This window comes from Monodelphis domestica, chromosome 2 (genome assembly GCF_027887165.1).
Source record: "Monodelphis domestica isolate mMonDom1 chromosome 2, mMonDom1.pri, whole genome shotgun sequence".
In the NCBI taxonomy this organism is placed as follows: domain Eukaryota; kingdom Metazoa; phylum Chordata; class Mammalia; order Didelphimorphia; family Didelphidae; genus Monodelphis; species Monodelphis domestica.
In genome coordinates, this window is record NC_077228.1 from 76,184,643 (window position 1) to 76,208,794 (window position 24,152).

General features: G+C 35.6%; 1 protein-coding gene across 4 annotated transcripts in view; it reads left to right on the forward strand.

Annotated features, from left to right (window-relative positions):
• Positions 1-24,152, forward strand: part of TDRD5 (tudor domain containing 5) — a 56,668-nt gene that overhangs the window by 15,568 nt on the left and 16,948 nt on the right. For 2 of the 4 annotated variants that reach the window (XM_016429978.2, XM_056815592.1), the window contains 9 exons: positions 4,479-4,632; positions 7,161-7,315; positions 8,217-8,437; positions 10,141-10,353; positions 10,979-11,045; positions 12,369-12,569; positions 13,448-13,600; positions 15,471-15,590; positions 15,965-16,147. In XM_016429978.2, the coding sequence (XP_016285464.1) occupies positions 4,479-4,632; positions 7,161-7,315; positions 8,217-8,437; positions 10,141-10,353; positions 10,979-11,045; positions 12,369-12,569; positions 13,448-13,600; positions 15,471-15,590; positions 15,965-16,147 (1,467 nt within the window). The remainder of the gene's footprint in view (positions 1-4,478; positions 4,633-7,160; positions 7,316-8,216; positions 8,438-10,140; positions 10,354-10,978; positions 11,046-12,368; positions 12,570-13,447; positions 13,601-15,470; positions 15,591-15,964; positions 16,148-24,152) is intronic. The other 2 variants (XM_016429979.2, XM_016429980.2) reach the window with 2 other exon arrangements.

A 24,152-nucleotide genomic window follows, 5' to 3' on the forward strand; every position in this document is an offset into this window, starting at 1 on the left:
CAGGCCCAGAGATAGGAGGTCCTGGATTCAAATCTGGTATCACTTCTTAGCTATGTGACCCTGTGCAAATCATTTAACTGATTGGCTTACAGTTCTTCTGCCTTTGAACCAATACACAATATCTATTAATAAGGATTAAGAAGAAATAATGCTAGAGTACATATTTTCAAAATGGAATAAAATAAAACCCAACTTGAGCAATTTAAATGTTAGTTTTAAGGTTGTTGACTTTACCTGTGACTCTGATATATGCTATATTTAATTTCAGTAGGCTGCTTTATGATAATTAATAAATAATGTTTCTTTACTTTATATTGGATATGGTAGAAAATACTGTCCCATGTTGTCTAATAAAAGATATATACTAATATAAGATTTTATGAGAGTCTTGTTGAACTTAGCTTTTTTTTCCCCCACTCTTTTCATTGACATTGTGGACAAACCTCAGACTTCTTGTACATAATGCTACTTAATAATTCTATATCATTTTGAACTAATCATGGCTGCAAAAAAAGTTTGAGATTAGTGTGTCAGCTGCTGAGGCAGTATAAGTTTTTTGGTTATTAATTTGATGTATGTGGGACTGAGTCATTTTTTTTTTGCTTAGTCTCTGTGAGATTTGCCCAGAAATATCTGGTGTCATATTTTTTAGACTTCTTAATAAAAAACTGACATTCTGTCTCTGATCATAATCTAACACTCCATATCTCTCAATGCCTCACCCTTCCTAATCCCATTTTTTGCCCATATCCAGATCTCTTATCCCTTCATCATTCAATTCTCGTTCCCTCCCTCTGCCCCCCTTACCCGCCCCTCCCCCCAATTTTCTGTCTCCTTGATAATAGATCTGGAAAAAGTCAAACAGTCCTGCGGATAGAGTGCTAGAAATTCACGTTATTCATCTTCGGTTTCTTTGCTTTGTTTCCTATGTTTCTGACAATGAGGTAGCTCTTCTTGCCAAGGCCAACCTCTCTGTACATATACTTTTGGTTCTATCCCTTCCCATCTTCTCCAACACTTTGCAACTTAAATCTTTCTGATTCAACTTCTTCCTGAACTTTAACCTTTCCCTGTCTGCTGTTTCCTTTCTTTCTGAATTCAGACATACCCAGTCCTCTCTCATCAGTCATCTGAGAAACATTTATTGAGCATATTTTATCCAGGAATTGGGCTAAGCATTGGGGTGATTAAGAAAGAAAGAAAGATTAAGACAGTCCCTGCTTCTAGAGAGTTCACAGTCTAATGTGTAAACCTTGAAATTTCTTAGACTTGTGAATGTTGGAAATTTCACCATTGGAAAGTTCCATACTTGGAAAAAATTTCCTACTGATAGTAAGAACTCTATTGGAATGTGAACCCCTTTGGCATGGGAGGATCCTTCTCCTCCCTACTTGGGACTGCTTTAGGACAGAAACCTTTTGCTGAACAATGGAAAGGGCTTTGACCTATGCTTAAGCATAGAACAGGAAGTTCTTTGAGTCATGATTGATTTTAGAATTAATACAGTAGAGATACTTGGAATGACAGAACCAGGTCTTGGAAAATACAATCTCCACCCTACTCAGAGTAAAAGGATTTAGGAAGGGCTGCAGCAAAGGATCAAGATTTAATTATTTGAGAATATGACCTTCAATAGACATGTGCAAAGCCACAGACCTCTGGGTGGTCCTGGGTTAAGCTAGAGCCACCATTGGCACAGGGAAGACATGGACAGTGATTGGTAGATGTGAGAACTGAGGGGAGGGAACTTAGATGGGTTCCTTAAAGATAGCGGGGTCTGAGGACTGGGGGAGGGTCGAGAGGTTTTGCTCTGAGCGAGGTGGCTCTGAAGGAGGACTGAGGAGGTTGCTCTGTGGGAGGACCAGGAGAGAAGGCTGGCTCTGAAGGAGGGGAATTCTCTGGAAACATTTCTTGAAAGGAGGCTCTCTTGAAGGTGGAGCCTGAGGTTGGCATGAGAAGCCTTACCTAGAGAGATCTTGGGTGAGTGATAAAACCAACTGACTGATTTATTCATTCTTATTCCTTTCTTACTTTCTCTCTTTTTTTATTGATTAATCAGTGTGTTATAAATTAAATTTCTCTATAAAACCCAGATGGCTTGGGCATATTCATAAATTGGGAATATATTCCCTGGCGACCATCTTATATTTATATAAAACCAAGGCACAGTAGAAAACATATTTCAGCGGTCATAATTGTTATATATTTCCCTTGCTCCCAAAACATTTTAATTATCACAGTTTATGGCTCCCACTCTCTTATCTACAACTATTTAACACTAAAAACTATTTTAAATCTAACAAATGGAAGCAACAACATGCAAACAACTATATAGAAACTAAATATATACAGGATAATATGCAAATCATCAATGGAGGAAGTTACAGGGGTAAAATCAATAGGACTTGGCAGCAGATTGAATATGGAAGAGAGAGGGTGAGGAGTCAAGAATGACATGTAGTTTGTGAGCCTGAGTGATTTGGAAGGATGTGTGGTACTTTCACTAGTAAAGAGAAGTTAGGAAGAGGGGAGACTTTAGGGAGAAAGATAATGAATTCAATTTTGGGCATATTGAACATAAGACATCTGCAAGATATCCATTTTTCAATCTCCAATAGGCAGTTGGAGATGTAGGATGAGGTCAGGAAGAGGTTAGGACAGGATTAGTAGATTTAAAATTAGATCTGATGAGATTGCCAAGTGAAAGGGTCCAGGAGAAAGCCCTGGCCGATACCCACTGTTAGTGAGTGAACCTTGGGCAAAAATCCAGCAAAAGACTGAAAAGGAATCAGACCAGGAAAAAATAGTATCATAGAAATCTAGAGAGAAGACAATTTCAAGATGACATTTTTAACAGTGTCAAAGGCTGCAGAGAAGTCAAAAAGGATGAGAACTAAGAGAAAAGGCCATTAAATTTGGCGGGTAAGAGATAATTAGTAACTTTGGAGAACAGTTTTGGTTGAATGATGAGGTCAGAATCCAGATGAGTAGAATAGGAGGAAAGGTAGTAGAAGTGTTGATTATAGATGGCATGCTGAATGAACTTAATTATAAAAAGGATGAGAGATATGGAACAGAGTGAGTATGGCTGGAACAAATGAGCATTTTTTGATGGGAAGGCATTGGCATGTTTGTAGGAAGTAAAGAAGACAGTAGGTCAAGAGAGAGATTGAAGATAAGTGAGAGAATAGGGATATTATCATTTCTGAATTGATGCTTCCCATTTATTAATCTAATTTCAAGTCTCCCCAGAATGCTCACTGTGCCAGTACAAGACCTTATTTCAAATCTAACCTCAGGCACTATGGGATCCTGGACAAATAATTTTACCCTCTGCCTTAGTTCTCTCACCTTAAAATGGAGATAAAAATAACACATCTTAAGAGTGTGAGAATAAATGAGATATTTGTAAAGTACTTCCTAAACTTTAAACTGCTATATAAGTGATAGCTGTTATTATTGTTTTAAACCAGATTTGCTGGAAATGGCTCAAACTAAACATGTCAAAAATTGAACTAATTTTTTACTCCAAATTTATGTCCCAATTTCTCTAATTAATATGCCACTTTTTGCTAATTGACCAATTAGCCTTGACCCCTTATTCTGTCATCCTGTCACACATCCAATCAGTTGCCATTTCTTCTTATTTCTACCTCCACAACACAACCACCTTGGTTCAAATTCTTATCACTTCTGGCCTAGCTTGTGGTAATAGTACTCTTATCTCCTTGTCCCTAGTCTCTCCCTGACTTCAGCCTCCACATTGTAGCTAAAAAGTTTTTCCTTAAATGCAGATCTGACTGTGACTCCTTTACTCAACTAACTCTAGTGGCTTCCTGTTCCCTTTAGAATGACATATAAACTTACTCTGAATAACTTTTATTTATTTATCTTTAAATAAATATTTTAAAATAAAGATTAAAGATTAGAATCAATTGATTTCAGGGTACAAGAGTAGTAAGGGCTAGCCAATAAGGGATAAGTGACTTGCCCAGGGACACACAGCTAGGAAGTGTTTGAGGCTAGATTTTAACCTAGGACATCGAATCTTTGGACTGGGCTCTCACTCCACTGAGCCACTTAGCTGTTCCCTCTGAATAGCTTTTAAATACCATCACAATCTACCCTTCTTTACAACGAGATTGCACCATTTCCCTCTCTCACTCTAATCTATCCTAACCTGTCTTCTTTCTTTTCTTTAGACATGATTTTCCATTTCCCACCTCCATGTCTTTTCTTTGACTATTTCTCATACCTGAACTTTTTTCCTTTTTATTTCTGCCTCACAGGTTCCTTGTTTTTGTTCTCTGTGTGTGTATGTGTATCGTCTCCATTAAAATTTATGCTCTTTTGAGAGTAAGGACTGTCTCCATTGTTTATCAGCACTTAACAGGGTGTCTGGTTTAATAAGTGCTTATTGATTAATTATGCCAGTTTCCTTCTGCCCTTCATTTTAATTTAAAATTTTTTGATGGCAGGCAGTTTTTAAAGAGCCACTTTCACCTAAGAGATTGGGATTTTTAAATGTGGCAGAGCTTGTTGGATCTCTTAGTGACATTCTCCATGTTGAGTTCAGGGAAGGGGAACAAGACTTGTTGGTATTTGATGCAGAAATGAAGAATTTGACAACAGGTGAGTTGAAATTCATTATTTAAAGGTGGCCAAAGTGGCCCATGTGATCTATAATAGGATTAACCAGAATATATTATAATAATACATAACACAGATAACATCTGGACATTCATGCCCATTTTGAGTAAATCTTGAATTGAGTTAACTTCTTTGGGGGCAAAGTAGATTTTGTATGATAATCTCTTTTAAAGTTCTATACCATTATTATTTCTTCATGACTTTTTCCTCCAAGCCAAGGCAGTACATTTTTGAGCTTTTTTTTTTCAATTCTGTTTTTATGTTAAGCAGAGGAAAGATACTAAGAGATAACCTGGCAAAAATGAAGAACTCCTTTTTCAGTCAGTATAGATTGGTTTTATTAATCTCTTTTCAACTGTGGGTGGAACTGACTCAGACACACAAGTTCAGCTTAGTACACAACATCACATACATACACAGATGAGTTTATATATTGGAACACAAAATAAGAATAAAATTGAGAGAGTTGCTAGTTCATCTTGGAATTGCTTAATACCATAATGTATGATTATTATGTGTGCCATTATTATATGTGGCCAAATAATGACTATTGCTAGATAGTAAAGAATAGAGTTTATATTGGTGTATTGTTTGAGATGATTAAATATGTTAACTATTCTTTTATTGTCTCATGCACATAAATTGTTATTACTTGAGCTTTTAAATACTACCTTTGTTGAAAGTAGGGCCTATGTTTGTGTGACATGATCGAAAAATCTTCATTAAGTGCTTGCCAATTCAATAATGACTTATTTTTCAAATAGAAGACTGAGTTGATGACATACTTTACTATGAGTGATCTCTAAGTATAATTTACTAACAGGAATTTTGGTGTATTCATTTATGGTGAGAAAAAAAGCTCTAATTTTGATGATGTAGGATAGTTAAATTTGCCTTTTTCCTTTCACATTGATTTTTGCTTCTGATACTTTTTATTGCCATTTTTTACTTTTGCAGTATTTGAGTTTATTTTTATATCCTTTTTCTCCTCCCTACCTAGCTAAGCTATCTGTTATATACTTATAAAAAAGTCTTTTTTTGCTTTTTTAAAAAATCAGTTACTTCGTTATGGCACCTTCCCAGAAGAAGCCTCTGGTAATAAAGAAATAGAATTAAGCAAAAATAAATCAACATCCTGCACTTGTAGTCATTCATGCTTCACTTTGTATACATACTTCAGATGACATTTTTCAGCCTCTCTCTAAAAGCATATAATACTTTTAAGAAAAATAAATGAATGGCTATGTGCTAGTGGTGTCTATAATGACTAGGCTAGTGCTATGCGCCTTGATTTGTAACTTGTGCCATTTAACTTCATTATGGAAATTCTTAAGCAAATATCCACATACGACAGTAATAAAATAAGTTGTTTTAAGTTTTTTTTTAAATTGATTTACAGTGCTTGAATTGTAGCCTTGGTAGTTTGAGAGCTCTTTGATTCAAGGTGGTTAAAAATCCTAAATACCAGAAGGAACTTGAGAGAGAGAGAAATCGTTTAGATAACCTACCCCCCTCCCCACTTTTTTTTTTTAACTGATGGAGGGAATTGATACTTAGTTGAAATGATTTATACCAGGAGTGGAGCCAAGACTTGAACCTTGACTTCAAGAAAACTAAACACCAAAATTAACCTTTAAAATCTTACTTATAGCTCATTCCACAGACACTTCAATTTTGTTTTTATATATATTTTTAAAGAATAAAACTTCTTTATTACTATTAAGCTTTTGTATGGTGATGGGTTTTTTTAGGTAGGATTTGAGGGGTACAAAATGTTTCTGAGGTTAAGGGTGTAAAGAGATGAAGAGAATTAGGGACAGCTAGGTCACAGTGGAGGAGAGCCAGGCCTAGATTCAGAGGACCTGGGATACTCATGTAACCCCAGTTACCTAGCTCTTACTGTTCTTCTACCTTAGATTTGGTACTTAGTATTGCTTTTAAGACAGAAGGTAAGGGTTGTTGTTTTTTTTTAAAGAGATGAAGAGAATTGATGGTTAATTGCTATTTAGTCTAAGGACATAAATAACTCAGTTATATCTCAGCTCTTCTACTTTTCTCTGAGATGCAAACAATTCACAACCAATCACTTTTGTTAGAAAAAGATTACTGCATGGGCATGAATCAAAGAAAGCAGTTATTGTATTAAGTGATTTATTTTGAAATCATTTTTATTATTTGTCATGATAGATTTTATCTGTTCAGTTCTATACCTGCTGACAGCCTGAAATTGTTCTTTTTATATTTTATTGCCCTTTGTCATAATCATCTTACTATATGAGATTAGTTGGAGAATGTCCTGAGAAGAATTCAGTCATTAGTATTGAGATAATATGAGACTGTGACTATGGGAAGTTAGCCTGTTTTATAAAAGCAGTCACCTGAGTTGAAATGAAATGAACAAATTACCAATCAAAACTTTGTAGTGCTGTCTCAGGTGCATAAGACATTCTGAATTTGGCTATTTAACATGACTGTTCTACCTTTCAATGATGAATGTTTGGTCCTACTAGATAAGAAAATAGAAGGCAAAGCCAGTCCCCCCCGGAATTCCTTGTCATCTCTGGATATTAAGGATACTGCCTGGAATTGTTCGGTGGAAAAGCATAGAGATATAGAAGAAAAGGTCTGTAAGAAATTTAACCTGGTCACAAAGCCTGTGCCTTTGGTGAGTGGAATGTAATAATTTTAATTTTTAGACCTGTAGAAGTAATATGGATGTTGAATTAAATAAATTAAATTAAAATATCAAAGATATGTTTCCAAAGGTAACTTTTCTTTCTGAATCTTTTATCTTGTTGGTCTGAAGCCACTAAATGGATCACCTGCCTACCATCTGTCAGTTGTTGTTGCTGGCTTTTTTCATCACATTTTGTAGTTTTTTGTTATGGCTGTGGAGGACTTGATAGCTTTCTTACAATTTTGGATCTGATTCAACCACTGTTGTTTGTCGAAATTCTGGGATATTTTGGGCAGCATTAAGGTACCCTAAATAACTATTTTTGGCTCTGCTGGCAGCAGGCCTCAATACAAACTGCAGTGTTTACCCCTAACTTGAAAGGAGTGCTGCTCACTTTCTTTTCTTCATTACCTCACTCCTACCTTTTCTTTTTGACTCCCTCCTTCTTGTTATCCAGCATCTTCCAATCATTCAATATTTAAGGACTTTGTTCCCCATCAGCTCTTTGAACCTTTTTCCTCTCGGAAAGATCTAAAACATGGAGAAATATGGAAATTGTGTTGTGCTTTTGAGTAGGTAGTCCTTGGTGAGGAATGGGAGGGTTGGAGAGTTGGGGAAAGAAAACAGAGAATCCTGCAGAAGGATGTGGTATGACCAAATGAGGTTGTGCTGGGGGGTATTCTGATAGTGTCCATCCATCGCTAAGAGTTTGGCCATTATAGGGCTGGAGGAGGATTTAATGACGGGCAGTTACTAGAAGAAGCAGAAATCTCACTTCATGTATCCAGTGCCTTGCTTAGCTTATGATTGCATTGCAGCATTTAGCATTATACTTTTAGGATCATAATAGTTTCCTTGTATCCCATTTTTTCTTCTCTTTTTCTTGCAGCATATGGGAATGAAACAATCACAGCTCAACTTGGAGATGTCAGGATATGAGATCCCACCAGATGCTGTGCAGAACAGAAAACTTTGCAGCCTTCCGCCATTAGATAGCAGTACCCTCGTAGGGGTCTTTGTAGAGTATATAATCTCCCCCAGTCAGTTTTATATCCGAATCTATAGCAGGGATTCATCAGAGTTACTTGAGGATATGATGATTGAAATGAGGTAAAGAACAGGTTGCTTGCCTGAATTTTTTTCCACATAAAATTATTTTTCTTGAATCCAAGTCTTTTTAAAAATTAAATCCTATTGAAGAATTTTGCTGTTTTGTTCATATAGGGTTGCTGTGATTTGTATTATGTTGTTTTTGTTGATGTTTTTTTTTTTTTAACTCTTAATCTCTGTCTTAGCATCAATACAAAATATCAGTTCTAAGGCATAAGAACAGTGTAGTCCAGGCAATTGGAACTAAATGACTTGCCCTGGGTCACACAGCTAGGAAATGTCTTGAGACCAGAGTTGAACCCAGGACCTTCTAACTCCTTGCCTGGTGCTCTATCCACCATGCTACCTAGTTGCTCCTACTGTATTGTTTGAGATTATCTTCATATCTGGTAATCTATATACAGTAGATGCTATATGAATCAGTGAAGTGCTGCACATTAGATGGAGTCTGGAAGTCAGGAAGATCTGAATTCAAATTCAACTTGAGACACTTATTGGTTGAATGACCCTGGGTAAGTTACTTAACCTCTGTTAAATGACCTGGGTAAATTTGCCTCAGTTTCCTTAGATGTCAGAAATCATCATGGCACCTAACTCATGGGATTGTCATGAAGGTTAAATGAGATAATATTTGTATGTGTTTAGCATGTTATAGGTGTTCATAAAACTCTTGTTCCCTTTCTTTGTTCCATGTTCATAGAGTCATAAAATAGCATTATCTCTCTTACTTAATATCACATTCAGGAATAGAAAATCATTACCTTCTTGGTATCCCATTCCATTTTGGACCAGCTTTAGTATTAGGAAGTTCTTTCGGCCAAAATACCTTCCTGTAATGTCTACTTGTTGGTCTTAACTTCTGCTCTTTGGCATTAAGCAAGTAAGTCTCATCTCTCTTCCACACGAGAACTCTTTGGAGATTGCTATCATGTTACCCGTTACCAGGTTAAACATGTTTCATTCATCGGATCCTTTTATGTAGTATATTGAATCTCTTCACCATTCTGGTCACCTTCTATACACATTATGATTTCTTAGTGCCTCTTCTAAAACGTGGAAACTAGAATTAAGCATATTCATCTTGGTCTAAGGCACCTTATATTCTTGAAGAGTTGTGAGACTCAAAGTTAAGTGATTTGTCCAGAGTCCCAGAGCAAGGACAGGGGAAAGGTGGGAGTTGAACCAAGATCCTTCTGGTTTCAAGGCTAGTTCTCCGTCTCCATGTCATATTGCCTCTCTGAAATCATAGACTTTTGAAAAGTTTATAGTAGATTTTTTTAACTAGGGGAGAGAATTCTGAAGAAGGAATAAAGAGATTTATTTAAGAGTAGTGGAAGAAAGAAATTATATGGTGGAGAGAGTTGGTCTTGAAACCAGGAAGAACTGTGTTTGAGTTCTGCCTCTAATACCTCAATAGCTGTGTGACCCGGGGCAAGTCACGTAACCTTTTAGTGCTCTGGACAACTCCAGATCTCTTAAGTTATGACTTCCAGAGAAGGTGCTGCCCAGCATTGCCAGGAGCAGCTTACTGTACCGATGAAATTACAGGTCTTATTCCTGTCTCTAAGAAAAATAGCTTGGGGAAAATATAGGATACCTTTCTTCATTGTTTGCTTAGGCTTTCCTGCTCATGAAACAAATAACAAAAATTGCTTCGGTTTTCTTTCACGATTGCTTTTTCTGTTTTTTTTGGAATTTTGCAGGCGCTGCTATTCCAATCAGCTAGTATCTGATCGTTATATCATGCCAGAATCTTTTATCCAGCCTGGCCATCTCTGTTGTGTAAGGATTTCTGAGGATAAGTGGTGGTACCGAGTCATAATTCATCGAGTTCTTGGGAAACAGGAAGTTGAGGTGTTTTACCCAGATTTTGGAAATTTGGGAACTGTTCAGAAGTCTTCTCTGAGGTTTCTCAAGTAAGTTAACAGATTTAATAAGATGAGCTTGGGTTTTAGAATGTTCAATTAGGGCTGGAAATGCTTCCTCTGTGGTCTCTTTTAGTTTTACCTCCAGAACCCTATATTTCTTTACCTGGGCCAGACTTAGATAAAGCATTGTCACTATGTTTCATAGGTAGATTTCGAACAGTGTCTTATTTGGTCACTTGCCTTTGTATCTCTCATTCTCCTTTATTCAATAAGTCATTAGTTACCATTGGATTTGCTTTTGGGGCAAGTGATGTGATTAACTTTACTAAGTGTACAGGGCTAAGACTATACATTTTTAAAAATATGTTATTTAAAATTATTAAGAGTAAGTAGGACTTGAATGAAGTGATATGAGATGTCACCCACAATTTCTTTGTGGAAGTGGGAGGTCTATAGGTTCCATATTGCACATGCTTTTGTACATTTTCTGTCTCTTTTTGAACTTAGTTGTGGTTCATTTTTTAAAATACCGTTTCTCATATGGGACAGCTCTTTGGGAAGGGGAGGGAAAAGTGTACATGGGGTACTGTGGTAATGTAGGAAACAGAAAATATCAATTAAAATTCATTTTTAAAATATGTTAAATTTTCATGGATTGGAATCTCTTTTATAGGTGCTGCTACATCAAGCTTCCTGCACAGGCCATTCCCTGTTCCCTGGCATGGGTGAGACCCATAGAGGTATGTATATGTACATAGCATATTTTAACATTGTAATATTCTTTACTTTAAGAAAGTAAAACTCATTTGAGCTAATTAGAGCTCATTTTAAAAATCTTTTTTTCAAACTTAAAATTTCAAACATTTTAGTCATCTTTTAGTTCTTCCAGAGTTGAAAATACCAAGTTGTTTTGCTAAGGAGAAAAAACAAACAAAAAAATTCCCTCTCTCCTAAAGTCAGGGGACACAAAATAATCTGTTCAGTTACTGGTGAATGCAGAAGACTAAGACGGGAGATGACAAGCAAAACCCTTCTCAAATACTTAAAAATAAAAAAATATTCTATAACAGAAATTGTGATAAATACAGAACGAGGCAAGACAAGTAAAAACGAACAACAGTGACCAGGGTCTATGTTGTCTTTCTTTCCCCTTTCCTTTCTTTCCCTGTTAACATCTGCTAGTATATTAAACAACTTTTCTTATCCAGAATTTTTGCCTCTTTAAAACAACCCTTTAGGTTTCATTAGGAATTGAATATGAGGCAAGACTATTCCTTTTTGGGTGAGAAGTTGGTACAGAGAAGCAATGCTGTGTTCACCTGCCCACCTTGTCATTTATGAAAAAAAGATGTGATGAATCAGGGAAGCACTGCTTGTCTTATCTTCAGAGATAGCAGAAGGGACCTTGAGTGAGTCAAGAAGGGAGGGAGATTGACACTGAATTTGCTGCATAGAAGCTCTGGGTTTTAACAACCTTTTGCAACTGCTGATTGATTACCCTTAAAAAAAACAAAACAAAACAAGAACCTTCTCAAGTACTAGGGAGAAAGTTACAGCAATAGGGCAGGAAAAAAACAGGACATGGAAGTTATGCAATTTACCTTATGTCAGCAGCTTCTTAGTGACAGGTACAGAACTAAAACACAGGTCTAAATTGGGAGTCAAAAGATTTAGTTCTTCCTAATGTATCACAGCATGTAGTTTCAGTGCCTGGAACGTAGTAAACACTTAAAGGGTTTTTGTCTAATAAATGTTTGTTGTTCTTTTAAGGAACTATTTTTACTTATGAATTATTCTTAGGTTGTTATGAATTTACTATGGTCACATGCGGATTTTACCAGCTAAATTGGCCCTTTTACGACCTACTGGGAGTTGTGCTATCTTTTTTAATGGAAAGAAAAGCATAATTGACATGCATTTAAAGTCATGAGGCAGAGGCTCACATTTTATAAACATTTTTTGCCCATAGATTTCTTACCCAGCTCTGGACAAATAAAAGGAAACATTCAGTGACTCACTCTTAAATCCTCTGAGGTTAATCTTACTGCTTGACTCTATTTCAGGAGCATTGGACACCCCAAGCAATTTTACAGTTCCAGAAGCTGTGTGGCTTGAAGCCATTGGTAGGGGTAGTGGATGAATATGTCGATGGAGTTCTCAACCTCTTTCTGTGTGACACATCCTCAAATGAAGACATCTATTTCCATCATGTCCTGAGAGCAGAAGGCCATGCCATTGTCTGCCGAGAAAATGTCCCATCTAAGGTAGACAACTCTGGCTATATTTTATCTTGCAAAATAATGAAAGAACTCAATCCAGAAATGTATTTATTTAATTTTAAAAACTGATCTTACATATAGTAGTGGAATTTCTGCTTTCTTTAAGTGCAAATTTTAAATTATAATAATCTAGGTGGCATGGTAGATGGAGTGCAGGGCCTGGAGCCAGGAAGACTTGAGTTCAACTCCAGCCTAGATTAGCTGTGTGACCGTAGGCAGATCACTTCACCACTGTTTTCCTCAGTTTCCTCAACTGTAAAATGTGAATATTAATAGCACTTGTCTCCTAGGATTGTTGGAGGGATCAGCAGGATGCTATCTGTAAAGCTCTTAATAGCATAGGTATTATATAAGTGCTTATTCCTTTCCTATCTACTTCAGATGTTGTGACCTGTAGTACTAAATTTGACTTATGTATTGTTTCTTATACTAAATTGATCTAAGATATAACTTCCTATTTTAGTGTTGGCATTTAAATTATTACAATTAAGGAGGGCAGCTGGGTGGCTCAGTGAATTGAGAGCCAGGCCTAGAGATGGGAGGTCCTGGGCTCAAAGCTAGCCTCAGACGCTTCCTAGCTGTGTGACCCTAAGCAAGTCACTTAATCCCCATTGCCTAGTCCTTATCACTCTTCTGCCTTAGAACAGTATTGATTCTAAGTTGGAAGGTAATAGTTAAAAAACAAAAAAGATAAATTATTATAACTCAGGAATTATGCTCTTGTTGAAAAAATCCCTTAAATCAGCAAAGAGATTCTAATAGCCTACATTCTGTAACTTGAAAAGTATAAAGTCTATTACAGTTCTTTTTAGTTATAATTTGTTCACTTGACTAATTATGTATGTCTTATGTTTAAATCTTAGGGTTTCAGAGAGCTCAATCCCTTAGCCTTGTATACAAAATGCAGTCCAAGGCCTGAAGAACCTGGTTTGACAGAATTGGGTCTTCCTTCCCAGCAACATTACTTTAATGAAGATCGAGAAATAACAAGCCCAGAAAATGAAATGGTACCTCCTGTAGGAAGCTTTAAAAAAATAAGTACCTTATTTCATACAGTCATCTACATGAAACTCTTCACAGTCTCCCCCATGCCATTCATGTTCCTGTATATACCCTGTACATTCTGTTTGCAAAATTCTTATTGCTTCTCTTCCTCACATCCAATATTATACTTCCTTTGAGATCTGGCTCATATCATATCTCCTTCAGGAAACTCTCACCCAAGGGATCTTTTCTTTTATAGTTACTGTAGTCATTCTAGTGTCTCCTATACAAACGAGTTTATTCTCTGATTTCATTTTCATTCCATGTAGGAAGGGCTTGTATCGTGCCACTACTGAAGTTGAATGGTATAGCAGAAATCATACTAGGCTGGGAATTAGGAGACCTAGATCCTTGTCCCAGCTTTGTCACTTAAATAATTTTATGAACTAAGGAAATCACTGACCAGCCCTGAGCCTTGATTTAATAAACACCATTGGGGCAATGCTGGTTATACAATTGTTTATCTTTGTGGTCCAAAATATATTTTTGAAGCATTTAAAGACTGTTTTTCTCTTTGAATGTATCATAAAAACATCTTTATGTATTAACAGAATATTTGTAAGTTTTGAACTTATGGTCTATGAACCATAAATTTTTGGGTGAATCCTAGAGGAGAGAATAGTCACATCCATCTCCATCTGAGACATAGTTTATTACAAATTAAATTTTAAACTTTTTTTAAGTGAATAATATAGATTATCTGTATAATTATTTAGGAGAACTTTAATGATTGGCAGAACGAAAAAGAAAAGAGCCATCTGGACTAGATGGTGTTATGACTTACTTTAAAAAACTTTACATTACCATTGTAGCATTTATATGAACTTTTATAAAACTCCACATTTTCTAAAAGCAGATTTAAATTTAAACATTTTGATTTTCTATCATCATTAATTTTTAGGTTCTGATGTTTTCTGCAAACTGAATTGTTTAGCTTATTGAAGCAGAAGAACTTTATTTCTTTTGCCTCACAGTTTTAAGAGCCTTAAAACTGCACACAATTGACATCATTTCTATTATTGTGAATATAAGGTCATCTCATAAGGCTATGTCTTATGAAAGAAGAGTATCTTAACGATTTTTTTATTCCTTTAGCGTTTTGTTTTAAAGCATGATTATATGAGTTACATACAGGTAATAAGATTTTATATGTGTACATACATCTATAAAATCTTATTATATGTGTTACTATATGTGTATGTATGTCTGTACATAGATATATGTATGTGTATATCAAATTAGCGGTGCTAATGTGACTCCTAACCCAGCAAATAAAGTGAGTATATGAAGTATACAAGTTATTCCTTCTTTCCTGGATCTTAGCTTCCCTTTCTTTGTTCTTTTTTAAATCCTTACCTTCTCCCTTAGAATCAATACAAAGTATCAGTTTCAAGGCAGAAGAGTGATGAGGGCTAAGCAATAGGGGTTAAATGATTTGCCCAGGGTCACACAGCTAGAAAGTGTCTGAGGCTAGATTTGAACCCAGGACTCCTAACTCCAGCCCTGGCTCTCTTATCCACTGAACTGCCCCCCACCTTCTCTTTCAAAGTCTTAGTTTGCAATAAACTATGTCTCAAATTAAATGAGTGTGGTGACTGCCTCTGCTAGGATTCTTTTAGGGATTCAGCCAGCAGTTTTTGATTCCCAGTTCCTAAATTGTTTTATTCTAGCTGATGGCAGAGATTAAGGAAAAACAGTTTTTGTTCCACTACCATAGCTTTCCAGTTTGGGTTATTCTATGGGTTTGACTAGAATCTGATTATATATTTTAAAAATAAATATTGCTTATGTGGTGAGCAGGTGTAGAAAAAATATAAAATTGCTTTTCTTTATGTCTATTAGAGAGACATCGGTGACCAAAAGCCTATGAACTACCTGGACCCTGAAACTGAGGCGCCATTTCTAAGTTCAGACGTAGTTTCATCAGAAACCCAAGATGAGGATTGTAAAGAAAACCAAGAGGTAACTACCCAGACCCCAAAGAACTAAAATCAGAAAATGAGGTTGGAGAAGGGAGTTTTTCAAAACAGAACAATTTAATAAAGTGTTGGTTAAAGGTAGGGAGTGAAAGCTGGGAAGAATGAGCACTTAATATCTCAAGGTAACCCCCACAAGCATGAATTACAGATTCTTAATACTGGTTTAGGAGAATCAAGAAGAGTTTCACATAATGCTGCTTATATTCCTTAGTGCAGCTTTGGAAAGGCTTATGCACAGCTTTTGATTATAATTAAAACAATAAAACAAAAAAATTGATTAAGAAAAACTTTAAGCAGATTAAGAAAGAACAGTAAATCATAATTGGTTTCATTTCTTTCTCTTTAATTCCTTTTCAGCTAGAGTATCCTGTTGAGATGCCATACCTTGAGTCAGTGTCTATAGGTGATGATGTGTGGGATGAAAACTGGTTGCCTCTTCAGACTGACCGAGAGAAGAGAAGTGGGGATGCCTCACTTTTATTTACATCAGGACTTGCTGGAAGGAAACCATGTCAGCCATGCAAAGAATCACTGCAGAAGGTTAGAGCTTCAGGAGGAAAAAAAGCATCTCTACAGAGAGATGGATATTTAAGTTTAATCACAAGATTATGTGGATCTTAGGATTCACATATATTTAATCAACTTAAGTTCAGAAGACCTTATGATGAATTACCTTTAAGTTAGTAATTGGTTTCTAATTCACAAAAAGAACTGCTATGAATATTTTTGTACAAATATTCCTTTTTTATTTAATCTCTTTTAGATATATACCCAGTAGTGGTACTACTGGGTCAAAAGGTATACACAATTTTATATCCCTTTGGGCAAATTGTTTTTCAGAATGGTTGGACTAGTTCACAACTCCTCCAGCATAATGCCCCAATTTTTCCACATCCCTTCCATCATTTATCATTATCCTTTTCTGTGCTATTAGCCAATATGATAGATGTGAGGTAGTATCTCAGAGTTGTTTTAATTTGTTTTTCTTTAATCATTAGTGCCTTAGAGCATTTTCATGTGACTATTAATAGCTTTGATTTCTTACAAAAACTGTTCATATTCTTCGACCATTATATCAATTGGGCAATGGTTCTTATTTATATAAATTTGGCTCAGTTCCCTATATATTTGGGAAATTAAACCTTTATTAGAGAAACTTGCTATAAAATTTTGGCTGTATTATTTTGTTTGGGCAAAACTTTTAAATTTCATATAATCAAAATTATGTATTTTACTTCCAGTAATCCCCTTTCTTATTTGGCCATAAACTCTTTCCTTCTCTGTAGATCTGACAGGTACATTTTTCCATGTTGTTCTCATTTACTTGTGATATCATACTTTATGTCTAAATCATTTTTCCATTTTTACTTTATCTTGGGATATGGTGTGAGATGTTGGTGTATGTCTAGTTTTTGCCATTAGGCTTTCCAGTTTTCCCAACAATTTTTGTCAAATAATGAGTTCTTGCCTCCGAAGTTTGGATCTTTGGGTTTATCAAACTCTAGATTGGGGCAGTTAGGTAACTCAGTGGATAGAGAGCCAGGCCAGGAAATGGAAGGTCCTGGGTTTAAATCTGGCCTCAGACACTTCCCTAGCTGTATAACTGCAAGTCATTTAACCCCAATTGCCTTTCCCTTACTGCCCCCTTGCCTTAGAACTGATACCTATTATCACTTCTAAGATGGAAGATAAGGGTTTGTTTTTTTTTTAAATCACCCAATTCTGGATTATTTTTATCTACTCTGTGTTGTATATCTAATCTGTTCCATTGATCCATCATTCTTATTTCTTACTACCAAATTGCTTTGAGGATTACTGCTCTGTAATATACTTTAAAATCTGAACTGCTTAGCCTTTTTTTCCTTTGATTCCCCTAATTTTCTTGACCATTTGTTTTTCCAGATGAATTTTTTATTGCATAGTAATATTTTTAGCTCTATAAAATAATTATTTGGTAGTGTGACTGGTATGGTACTGAATAAGTAAATTAACTTAGAATGATCATTTCTATTCTCCTGGCCCTGCCTACAAATGGACGGTTAACATCTCCAACTGTTTAGATCTGTCTTAATTTGTGTGAAAATTGTAATTATGTTCATATTATCCCTGTGTTTGTCTTGGTAGATATACTTCTAAGTATTTTATATTGTCTGCAGTTATTTTAAAGGGGATTTCTTTTGCTGCTGGTCTTTTTTTGGTAATATATAGAATTGCTGATGATTTATGTAGGTTTATTTTATAGCCCCAAATTTTGCTGAAGTTCTTAAATGATTCAACTAGTATTTAGTTTATTCTCTAGCAAAGAATGATAGTTTTGTTCCTGCATTGCCTACTTTTATTCCTTCAATCTTCTTTTTCATGTCTTATTGTTAGAGCTAGCAATTCTAGTACAATTTTAAATAATAGTGGTAATAATGGACATCCTTGTTTCACTATTGGATCTTATAGGAAAGTTTTAAGTTTATCTCCATTACCGATAATGCTTGCTCTTGGTTTTAGATAGATCATACCTATCATTTTAAGAAAGGCTCCAATGATCCCTATGCTTTCTAGTTTTTAATGAGAATGAGTCTGTATTTTGTCAAAGCTTTTTTCTGCATTTATCAAAAATAATTATGATTTTTGTTGTTTTTGTTAATGATATGGTCAGTTATGCTGATAGTCTTCCAAATATTGAACCAGCCCTTCATTCCCAGTATAAATCCCATCTGGTCATAATGTGTCATCTTTGTCATATATTGCTGTAATCTTCATGGTATTTTATTTAACATTTTTGCATTAGAAATTGAGGGGGGATGTCCATCAGTTGGGGAATGGCTGAACAAATTGTAGTATGTGATTTGTAATAGAATGTTACTGTACTATGAGAAATGACAAGCAGAATGGTTTCAGAAGAACATAGAAAGACTTATTGTGAACTCATGCAAAGTGAAGTGAGCAGAACCAGAGAACATTATAGATAGTAAGAGGAATATCTTGAAGATGATCAACTATGAACGACTTAGCTATTCTCAACAAGACAATAATCCAAGACAATCCTAAAGGACCTATGATACTGTCCACTTCTAGGGAAAGAACAGATGAACTCTGAATACAGAGTGAAGCATACTTTTTTCCTACTTTGTTTTATTTTGTATTTTCTTTTGCTAATATGGAAATATGTTTTAGATAATTGATGCATACTCAATATCAAATTGTTTGCTTTATCAAAGGGAGGGTAGGAGAGAGAGAGATTTTAGAATGGAATTTTTTAAATGAGTTAAAAATTTTTTATGTGTGTAATTGGGAAATATTTAACAAAATAAAATTTTAAATTAAAAAATTTTAAATTGGTGGTAGGGTCATGGTGGGAGTATTATACTCATCATTGTGGACTTATTTGCATCTTAGAATTATAAATTGCTAAGTGACTTCATTTTTTGCTGCTTTCACTTTTCCTGTCTATCTCAAATGTTTCTAGACATTTTAGCTAAATTCTCTTTTAAAATTTTCTCTTTTTTAGTACAAGGTCACAGAAAAATGTCCTTAGTTGCTCCTTCATATTTTTTTTATCCTTTATGGGATAACTGATCATGATAGTCAAATTACACAAAACAGAAAAGAGGTTGTTCTTCGAGAGTTGCTTTCACTTTTCTGTGTTTCAGGTATTAAAATTAGCTGGCTTGAAAGTGTAAGCAAACTCAATAGAAATGAATTATATTTGTAACAAGATATGTTAATGGAATTATATCTAGGCAGCTTTCAAATTGGTGATTTTTCTCTGAAGTAATTTTTAGCAAAATTGGGAATTTTTAATCAAATTGAATGTAACATTCTGGAGTTTGGAGTAATGGATAGTGTAACGAGCAGAAAGGAGAAATAACTTCCTGATTATAAGCTTGAGTTTCCATGTCTCATCATTACAAATTGTTTTTTTACTTACAGTATATAGCTATTTTGCTTTTTTTTTTAAGCTTTCTTTTTTTATTTTCTTTTTATTTTCTTTTTTTTAAAATATATTTTATTTGATCATTTCCAAGCATTATTCGTTAAAGACATAGATCATTTTCTTTTCCTCCCCCTCCCACCCCCCATAGCCGACGCGTAAGTCCACTGGGCATTAGATGTTTTCTTGATTTGAACCCATTGCTTTGTTGATAGTATTTGCATTAGAGTGTTCATTTAGAGTCTATCCTCTGTCATGTCCCCTCAACCTCTGTATTCAGGCAGTTGCTTTTTCTCGGTGTTTCCACTCCCATAGTTTATCCTTTGCTTATGAACGGTGTTTTTTTCTCCTGGATCCCTGCAAGTTGTTCAGGGACATTGCACCGCCACTAATGGAGAAGTCCATTACGTTTGATTATACCACAGTGTATTAGTCTCTGTACAATGTTCTCCTGGTTCTGCTCCTCTCGCTCTGCATCACTTCCTGGAGGTTGTTCCAGTCTCCATGGAACTTCTCCACTTTATTATTCCTTTTAGCACAATAGTATTCCATCACCAACATATACCACAGTTTGTTCAGCCATTCCCCAATTGATGGGCATCCCCTCGTTTTCCAGTTTTGGGCCACCACAAAGAGCGCAGCTATGAATATTTTTGTACAAGTCTTTTTGTCCATTATCTCTTTGGGGTACAGACCCAGCAGTGCTATGGCTGGGTCAAAGGGTAGATATTCTTTGTCGCCCTTTGGGCATAGTTCCAAATTGCCCTCCAGAATGGTTGGATCAGTTCACAGCTCCACCAGCAATGAATCAATGTCCCTACTTTGCCACATCCCCTCCAGCATTCATTACTTTCCTTTGCTGTTATGTTAGCCAATCTGCTAGGTGTGAGGTGATACCTCAGAGTTGTTTTGATTTGCATCTCTCTGATTATAAGAGATTTAGAACACTTCTTCATGTGCTTGTTAATAGTTTTGATTTCTTTATCTGAGAACTGCCTATCCATGTCCCTTGCCCATTTATCAATTGGAGAATGGCTTGATTTTTTGTACAATTGATTTAGCTCATTATAAATATGAGTAATTAAACCTTTGTCAGAGGTTTCTATGAAGATTTTTTCCCAATTTGTTGTTTCCCTTCTGATTTTAGTTATATTGGTTTTGTTTGTACAAAAGCTTTTTAGTTTGATGTAGTCAAAATTATTTATTTTACATTTTGTGATTCTTTCTATATCTTGCTTGGTTTTAAAGCCTTTCCCCTCCCAAAGGTCTGACATGTATACTATTCTGTGTTTACCCAATTTACTTATGGTTTCCTTCTTTATGTTTAAGTCACTCACCCATTTTGAATTTATCTTGGTGTAGGGTGTGAGGTGTTGATCTATTCCTAGTCTCTCCCACACTGTCTTCCAATTTTCCCAGCAGTTTTTATCGAATATTGGATTTTTGTCCCAAAAGCTGGGATCTTTGGGTTTATCGTATACTGTCTTGCTGAGGTCGCTTTCCCCCAGTCTATTCCACTGATCTTCCTTTCTGTTTCTTAGCCAGTACCAAATTGTTTTGATGACTGCTGCTTTGTAATATAGTTTTAGGTCAGGGACTGCAAGGCCCCCATCATATGTGTTTTTTTTCATTATTTCCCTGGATATCCTTGATCTTTTGTTCTTCCAAATGAACTTTGTTATGGTTTTTTCTAAATCAGTGAAGAAGTATTTTGGTAGTTCAATGGGTATGGCACTAAATAGATAAATAAGTTTGGGTAGGATGGTCATTTTTATTATATTGGCTCGTCCTATCCATGAGCAGTTAATGTTTTTCCATTTGTTCAGGTCTAGTTTTAGTTGTGTGGAGAGTGTTTTGTAGTTGTGTTCATATAGTTCCTGTGTTTGTCTTGGGAGGTAGATTCCTAGGTATTTTATTTTGTCTAAGGTGATTTTGAATGGGATTTCTCTTTCTAGTTCTTGCTGCTGAGCTGTGTTGGAGATATATAGAAAAGCTGATGATTTATGTGGGTTTATTTTGTATCCTGCAACTTTGCTAAAGTTGTTGATTATTTCAATTAGCTTTTTGGTTGAATCTCTAGGATTCTTTAAGTAGACCATCATGTCATCCGCAAAGAGTGATAACTTGGTCTCCTCCTTGCCTATTTTGATGCCTTCAATTCCTTTATCTTCTCTAATTGCTACTGCTAGTGTTTCTAGTACAATGTCAAATAGTAGAGGTGATAATGGGCATCCTTGTTTCACTCCTGATCTTATTGGGAATGCATCTAGTTTATCCCCATTGCAGATGATATTAGCTGTTGGTTTTAGATATATACTGTTTATTATTTTTAGGAATGACCCTTCTATTCCTATGCTTTCTAGTGTTTTTAATAGGAATGGGTGTTGTATTTTATCAAAGGCTTTTTCTGCATCTATTGAAATAATCATGTGGTTCTTGCTAGTTTGCTTGTTGATGTGGTCAATTATGTGGATGGTTTTCCTAATGTTGAACCAGCCCTGCATCCCTGGTATGAATCCTACTTGATCATGGTGAATGATCCTTCTGATCACTTGCTGGAGTCTTTTTGCTAGTATCCTATTTAAGATTTTTGCATCTATATTCATTAGGGAGATTGGCCTATAGTTTTCTTTCTCTGTTTTTGACCTGCCTGGTTTTGGAATCAGTACCATGTTTGTGTCGTAAAAGGAGTTTGGTAGAACTCCCTCTTTGCTTATTATGTCAAATAGTTTGTATAGTATTGGGATTAACTGTTCTCTGAATGTTTGATAGAATTCACAGGTGAATCCATCAGGCCCTGGGGATTTTTTCTTAGGAAGTTCTTTGATGGCTTGTTGGATTTCAATTTCTGATATGGGATTATTTAGGAATTCTATTTCCTCTTCTGTTAGTCTAGGCAGTTTGTATTTTTGTATATATTCATCCATTTCTCCTAAATTGGTGTATTTATTGCCATATAATTGGGCAAAGTAATTTCTAATGATTGCCTTAATTTCCTCTTCATCGGAGGTGCTGTCCCCCTTTTCATCTTTAATGCTGTGAATTTGCTTTTCTTCCTTCCTTTTTTTAATTAGATTGACCAGTACCTTGTCTATTTTGTTTGTTTTTTCAAAGTACCAGCTTCTTGTCTCATTTATTAAATCAATAGTTCTATCACTTTCGATTTTATTAATTTCTCCCTTAATTTTTAGGATTTCTAATTTGGTTTTCTGCTGGGGGTTTTTAATTTGATCGCTTTCCAGTTTTTTCATTTGCATTTCCAATTGATTGATCTCTGCTCTCCCTTGTTTGTTAATATAAGCATTCAGGGATATGAATTTACCTCTGATTACCGCTTTGGCTGCATCCCAAAAGGTTTGAAAGGATGTTTCGCCGTTGTCATTTTCCTCGATGAAATTATTAATTGTTTCTATGATTTCTTCTTTAACTAAACGGTTTTGGAGTATCATATTGTTTAATTTCCAATTGGTTTTAGATTTGGTTTTCCATGTACCATTACTAATCATTATTTTTATTGCCTTGTGATCTGAGAAGGCTGCATTCATTATTTCTGCTTTTCTGCATTTGTGTGCTATGTTTCTGTGACCTAATGTATGGTCAATTTTTGTGAATGTGCCATGTGGTGCTGAGAAGAAGGTGTATTCCTTTTTATCCCTATTTATTTTTCTCCATATGTCTATTAATTCTAATTTTTCTAAGATTTCATTCACTTCTTTTACCTCTTTCTTATTTATTTTTTGATTTGATTTATCTAAATTTGATAATGGTTGGTTTAAGTCTCCCACTAGTATGGTTTTATTGTCTATTTCTTCCTTCAATTCTCCTAGTTTCTCCATTAGAAATTTGGGTGCTATATTATTTGGTGCATACATGTTGATTAATGATATTTCCTCATTGTCTAGAGTCCCTTTTAACAAAATATAATTACCTTCCCTATCCCTTTTGATCAGGTCTATTTTTGCATTGGCTTTATCAGATATCATGATTACCACTCCTGCCTTCTTTCTATCAGTTGAGGCCCAGAAGGTCTTACTCCATCCTTTAATTCTGACCTTGTGGGTGTCAACCCGCCTCATGTGTGTTTCTTGAAGACAACATATGGTAGGGTTTTGGATTCTAATCCATTCTGCTATTCGTCTACGTTTTATGGGTGAGTTCATCCCATTCACGTTCAAAGTTATGATTGTCATTTGTGGACTCCCTGGCATTTTGATTGCCTTCCCTAATTCTAACCTTTTCTTCTTCGGCTCTACCTTTTAGTCCAGTGATTTACTTTGAAACAGTCCCCCTTATCCCCTCCCTTGATGTTTCCCTTTTTAGTCCCTCCCTTTTTGTTCCCTTCCCCTCCCCCCTCTCTTTCCCTCCCTTTTTGTTCTCCCTCTCCCCCACCCCCCCTTGGTTTTCCCTTCTCCTTACCCTTGTTGGGTAAGATAGAATTCAAGATCCCAATGGATCTGGATGTTTTTCCCTCTCAGAGTTGATTTCCCTGAGATTGAGGTTTAAGTAAACCCCCCCCCCCTCTCTTCCTCTCCTTCTTATAGGAGTTTTCTTCCCCTCCCCTTCCCATGTGAATCTTTGTGTGAGAATGATTATTCTATTTGGTCTTTCTTTACCCCCTAT